The sequence below is a fragment of the Orcinus orca genome, chromosome 8, assembly GCF_937001465.1.
Source record: "Orcinus orca chromosome 8, mOrcOrc1.1, whole genome shotgun sequence".
NCBI classification, from domain to species: Eukaryota; Metazoa; Chordata; class Mammalia; order Artiodactyla; family Delphinidae; genus Orcinus; species Orcinus orca.
The window spans coordinates 100,367,454-100,373,697 of record NC_064566.1 but is presented as its reverse complement, the minus strand read 5'-3'; the positions used below and the strand labels follow the sequence as shown (position 1 = coordinate 100,373,697).

The window sequence follows — 6,244 nt, the reverse complement described above, 5'->3', positions numbered from 1 at the left end:
TACTGACTCTAAAATACTATTTTCGATGTCAGAAGCTGAATATTGCCTTTCTCTTTTTCATTGTATTCATGCTGAAACACCATTAACTCTACCAGAGGCAGACAAGCGCCTTGAGCTGGGTAGGAAAAAGTCACAACCATAAAGATGCAAAAGGAAAAAAATCTGACTTGCGTATTTCAGAATATTTTTGGAGTTCCTCTGTGAAGTTCAAAAGCAATGCTTCCCACCTCTCCTCCCCATCCTTTGGCTCAGATGGACCATGCACTCAATCTTCAGTTCTGGAAACCTGGCTTACACAAGCTGTCTCCAGTATGTAAAAAGAATACTTTGAGAGACAGCTACTGAATTTACAAAACTAAGGTCAGCGTTAGAGACAATCAAGAGGGGAAGTTGTAAACTTTGGTCTCACCAAGATATAAAGATCCCTAAAGTAATGGAAAAGAAGAAGAGGCAGTTTTTTCTTAAAGTTTAAAATATCACCTCTGGGGCTTCCCTGGTGGCGCAGTGGTTGAGAGTCCGCCTGCTGATGCAGGGGACACGGGTTCGTGCCCCGGTCCGGGAGGATCCCACATGCCGCGGAGCGGCTGGGCCTGTGAGCCATGGCCGCTGAGCCTGTACGTCCGGAGCCTGTGCTCCACAACGGGAGAGGCCACAACAGTGAGAGGCCCGCATATCGCAAAAAAATATATATATATATCACCTCTCCAACAGAGAATTTTCTAGGCACCCTACCGTACTAAATCTTCATCAATCCTCTCAACAATTTCTACAAGGAAGCTACTGTTTCTCCCCCTTTTACAGATGTGAAATTGGAGAATTAACAACGTTGCACACCCATCCCCAGATCACACAGTTAGCAAGCATACATTCCACTGACGCCCCTCAGGAGAGGATGTGGACGTGGTAATGAAGGGTCAGGGTAGAGCTGGGGTGTCTCTCTTCATCACGCCTCAAGACTTGAGGAAACGGCTGGACTGTAGCTGGTGACAGAACCCCAGGCTCTTGGGCTATTACCTTCGTCTTTGTTCTGACATGTTCTAGCAAATGGGCTGGAGGCTGGGGAATGAGCAGAGTAGCTTCTGGAGAAAGGTCCCCAGCATCTACGTGATTCTATGATAGAGAAGCCCAAGCAGCACCAGGACAGGTATGAAAATAATAGAATTCAAGCCATATTCCAATCTTCTTTCTTTGGGGTGGAACAGGAGTTTTCCATTTCTTCAGCAGTTTCTGGAATCTCTCATCCCCCAGCTTTTGAAAAGCTCCTCTCCCTCCATTTTCAGAGCTTACTGAGGCGTGTCCCTGGCGCACACCCTCCTTCGCAGGAACAGGGAGCGTGAGGTGGAGACAGGACAGGTTGGGATACACAAGGTCCAATTTAGTGTGTGTCCCAGCCCAGTCCATTCATTGAGCCCAAATCCTCATCTCCCCCTGGCAGTGGGGCTCAGCACAGGCCGGCAAAGAACTGCTAGGCTGCTGGGACCCATCAGACTGAACCCTGTGCTGGAGATTATCTCCCAAGCAGATACTCTCCTCCGAACCCGGGATGTAGGGCTTTGAAACTAGAAAATGCCAGGTCTGAAAGAGAGGAAAGAACAAGTCCAGCAACACACAGAGCTCTGTGTATTCAGAGAGAACTTGGCAGGGTTGTGTTCGGGCAGAGAAACTCCGAGTGGTACAAAGGGACGTGCCCAGAGTGGAGAAATCATGCTAATTGTGTGCACCAGAGCTGGAGAACGCCACCCAAAATGAAGAGAGAAAGGGAAGCCCTGTCCAGAGCCTTCAATGCCCTGCGCCTCACTCCTTTTCTCTACCTGCTTCTGATCCAGACAGGTAGGAGACCAGAGGGTAAGACAGGGTCTGGAGAAGGGACCCGGGGCTTTCGAAGGAGAGGGAGGGGAGAGCTGAGGGCCAGAATGCCTTTGGGGTGGGAGGAGGGGAGAATGCTTAGCCACCGTGGGAAGCATCTCAGTGAATTCAGGCATTCGTGTTGAATGTATTTCTTCATTCTGTGTGCCTCCTGCCCAGCCCCTGCCCCCCATCCCCCAAAGCCTGCATGACTTTGCAGCTCCCACGGCATTCAGTACATTAGATGGAGGGCAATGAGCTGTTTCTGATGGGATGTCTTGTTGGCGTGGGCCAGTCCGGCATTCTTTCCGAGGGACTATGGTGGGCCTTGGAGGGGTGGGGAAATCTTGGTTTTGTGTCTCCCCAGCCGCCACCCTGGCTTCTCTGAGTGTAAAATAACAAGGGAGATGAAAGAAGCTTTGGAGATAATAAGCCTCCTGGTTTGGGAGAGTAACACCAACCTATGCATAACACACACGCCATAGACACCTACCTCCCCCTACCAACTTCTTGGAGAAATGATCTTATTTGAAATACATTTGCTTATGTGCACACACGCACGCACACACACACACACACACACACACACTATTCCAGAGAGCCTAGGAATTCACAATTTAGTGGGGCAAATAAGATGCAGAGATCATTTTAATAAAATGCAGAAACTACTATGAGTCAGAGAGGCAGAGGGTTCCAAGAATCAGAGAGAGGTCACCTACCCCATCAGGAAGCTGGCGCTGGTGGTACAGAATGGGAGTGGGGGAATATCAGGGGAGGCTTCCTGGGAATGTCTGCACTGAATTTTAAAAGATGAGAAAAACAGATAGGTGTGGGAGTGAGCATTATAGTTGGGAAAATGCGCCAAGGTCAACAGCTTGAAATGGTATCACATGTTAGGAGCAGCCCAGTCAGTCACCGCTGCTGGAGAAGAAAGTGTGGGTGGAGTTAGGTGAGTCTGGTAAACCCTGCTAAGGAAACTGTAATATAATTTGCAAACAATGGGAGCGGGGGAGGACATTGAATGGTTTTTAATCTGGGAACCAGCAGGGCCAGAGTATAGCTCAGATCCCTCACTCTCCAGTGAGGCATTGGAGGTGAAACGACAGGCAAGCAAGATAGGAAAGGAAGCCTGTATCCATTTGCTGGAACCATAGACTGGGTGGCTTCAACAGCAGAAATGTATTGTCTCACAGCTCTGGAGGCTAAAAGTTCCAGATCAAGGTGCTGGCAAGGCTGTGCTCCCTCTGAAGGCCCACGGGAAGGTTCTGTTCCAGCGCTCTCTGCTGGCTTCTGGGAGTTCCTTGGCTGTGACAGATTAACTTTAATCTTCACATGGCATTCTCCCTGTGCTTGTGTGTATATCCAAATTTCTCCTTTTTAAAAGGACACCAGTCATCTTCGATTAGAGGCCCACCCTACTCCAGCATGACCTCATCTTAGCTTATTACCTTGGCAATGACCACACGGCAAAATAAGGTCACATTCTGAGATACTTGGGGTTAGGACTTCAAGATATGAATTTTAGGGGACAAAAGTCAAACCATAGCGAGGCTATTGCAATAGTTCAGGAGAGAAATGACCTGGGCTGGAATTAGAATAAAGAGAGGGGGAGTGAGGGATGTTGAGATAATATTTTGGAGGGAAAGTCAGGACCTAGTGATTTATAGGAAGTGAAATGATCTAGAGAAGGAGGTAGGGTTTCAGTGTGAAACCATAAATTTTAAAAATGGGGCAAGGTTGGGAGATATGATAGCTAGTGTTGCGCTCACGTTGAGGTTGAAACGCCTATGAGACATTTGTGGGAAAATGTTGAATAACCTAAAGCTGGAGGGTTGGAGAGAAGTATTTGGAAACTGTCAGCCAAGAGGTGAGATTTAAAACAAGGATAATGAATAAATATTACCTTGGAGGAGAAAATGAGCTAAATACGGAACATTGAGGAACCCCAAGATTTGCAGAGGAAGGCAGAGAATCAAGCCCACTGAGGAGACCCAGAAAGAACAATCAGAGACACAGAGCGAGACCTGGGAGACTGTGGTATCCAGAAAATGAAGGGAGTTGGGAGTTTCCCGGACAATCATCATCAAATGTATCAAGGAGCCCAGTATAATAAGGACCTGAAAGAGCCCATTGGATATGCCAGTTAAAAGGTTACCATTAGGGACTTACCTGGTGGCACAGTGGTTAAGAATCTGTCTGCCAATGCAGGGGTACACGGGTTCGAGCTAGGCCTGGGATGAGGAAAGACTGTTCCGTGAGGTTTTTCAGGCACCAAGCTGATGGAGTGCTATCAGCTTTGACATGTGTTTCCCATGGTCAGTCTGAGATTTATCTTCATTTCTTTTAGGTAGAGGATGAAAAAAGAAAAGGAGGGAGGTTTTTCTAAATCAGCCTGTAAATGGTGTCTACAACTTTTACTAGTATTATTGGCTAGAACTCAGTAGTATCATAATTAATTGCAAGGGAGGCTGGGAAATGTATTTTTAAGATTGGCACTAAAAGGGGGGCTGGACCATGTGGCCCTGGCTCCCAGAGATTTACCTTAATCCCTTGCCATACTCCCTTATGACAGCATCACCAACCTAGCCTCAGGAAAGTAACACTTAGTGCTCTGAACCTAATATGGCCTAAAGAGTCTTTCCTAAATTCATCACGGTCCTATTCCTGGAACATTCAAACAAGGCTTTTCTAGAGGCTAGGATACTATTTACAGACATAAACACAGCATGCCATAAATCTAGATAATCTGATTTGCAAGATGTTATTCTCTGGGATCCTAGAGTCAGCCCATCCTCTACTGACCCAATAGGAAGAAGTCCCTTGCCTGGTTTCTACCCTTTTAGTCCTAAGATCACCTTCACATTGTAGGTGCTGTCTTTTTTTTTTTTTTAACATCTTTATTGAAGTATAATTACTTTACAATGGTGTGTTAGTTTCTGCTTTACAACAAAATGAATCAGTTATATATATACATATGTTCCCATACCTCTTCCCTATTGCATCTCCCTCCCTCCCACCCTCCCTATCCCACCCCTCCAGGCAGTCACAAAGCACCGAGCTGATCTCCCTGTGCTATGCGGCTGCTTCCCACTAGCTATCTACCTTACATTTGGTAGTGTATATATGTCCATGCCACTCTGTCACTTTGTCACAGCTTACCCTTCCCCCTCCCCATATCCTCAAGTCCATTCTCTAGTAGGTCTGTGTTTTTATTCCTGTCTTACCCCTAGGTTCTTCATGACATTTTTTTTCTTAAATTCCATATACATGTGTTAGCATACGGTATTTGTCTTTCTCTTTCTGACTTACTTCACTCTGTATGACAGACTCTAGGTAGATCCGCCTCATTACAAATAGCTCAATTTCGTTTCTTTTTATGGCTGAGTAATATTCCATTGTATATATGTGCCACATCTTCTTTATCCATTCATCCAATGATGGACACTTAGGTTGTTTCCATCTCCGGGCTAGCAGATGCGAGGCAGGAAATCCCATCTAAATTATCACAGAAACTAAGAGCTGGAGAAATCTTAAGGATCATGTAGCCAAACGATTTCAGCCTGATACACAGAGCCATAAGGATTCCTAGCAGCACCCCGAGGTACTGGGGAGGACAGGGCTCTGGTCCTCCCCACCTCTTTGACCAAATCAGGTGAACTAGAACTAAATTTCATTTCTTTTCAATTTCTATAAAGTTTTGTGGGAACAAAAATACCTTTAATTAAAAATTTTTGAAAATAGTTGATTTTGTCCATTCTAACTCCTGCCAATTGAGACTCCTCTCAGTAACAAGTATATAATAGTCATACATATGGTGGCTTTCATCATTAAGGTAGTTTCTTCCATGCTTAAGGTTTTATGATTGTAACATCCTTGACAGGTGATGGATCATAGAATGTCAGGGTGGGGAAGGCCCCTAGAGATCATCTGGTCCCACCACCTCACTATTCAGAGGAGGAAATGGAAGCACAAGGAGGTGAAAGAAGAGTCAATTGGCATTTCCTTGACCAATTCCATAGATGATAAGCTCATTACTTAACAATGCATTTGCTCCCAAAATGGACTGGATATGTTTTTAAATTAAATTTGCTTCGGGCTTCCCTGGTGGCGCAGTAGTTGAGAGTCCGCCTGCCGATGCAGGGGACATGGGTTCATGCCCCGGTCTGGGAAGATCCCACATGTCGCGGAGCGGCTGGGCCCGTGAGCCACGGCCGCTGAGCCTGCGCGTCCAGAGCCTGTGCTCCGCAACAGGAGAGGCCACAACAGTGAGAGGCCCGCATACCGCAAAAAAAAAAAAAAAAAAAAAAAAAATTTGCTTCGATCTCCACAGCTAACCTTTTAGTTCCATTGCCTCCTGGTTTGGTCTGGGTCCTCGAGGTACGAGGAGAGGAATAGGGAT

General features: G+C 46.2%; 1 protein-coding gene across 8 annotated transcripts in view; it reads left to right on the top strand.

The window, feature by feature from the left end:
• Positions 1–1,177: 1,177 nt before the first annotated feature.
• HEPACAM (hepatic and glial cell adhesion molecule) overlaps positions 1,178–6,244 on the top strand; it is an 11,908-nt gene continuing 6,841 nt past the window's right edge. For 3 of the 8 annotated variants that reach the window (XM_049713941.1, XM_049713940.1, XM_033407412.2), the window contains exon 1: positions 1,178–1,845. In XM_049713941.1, coding sequence (XP_049569898.1) covers positions 1,746–1,845 — 100 coding nt within the window. In that variant the 5' untranslated portion in view covers positions 1,178–1,745. The remainder of the gene's footprint in view (positions 1,846–6,244) is intronic. The other 5 variants (XM_033407411.2, XM_033407408.2, XM_033407407.2 and 2 more) reach the window with 3 other exon arrangements.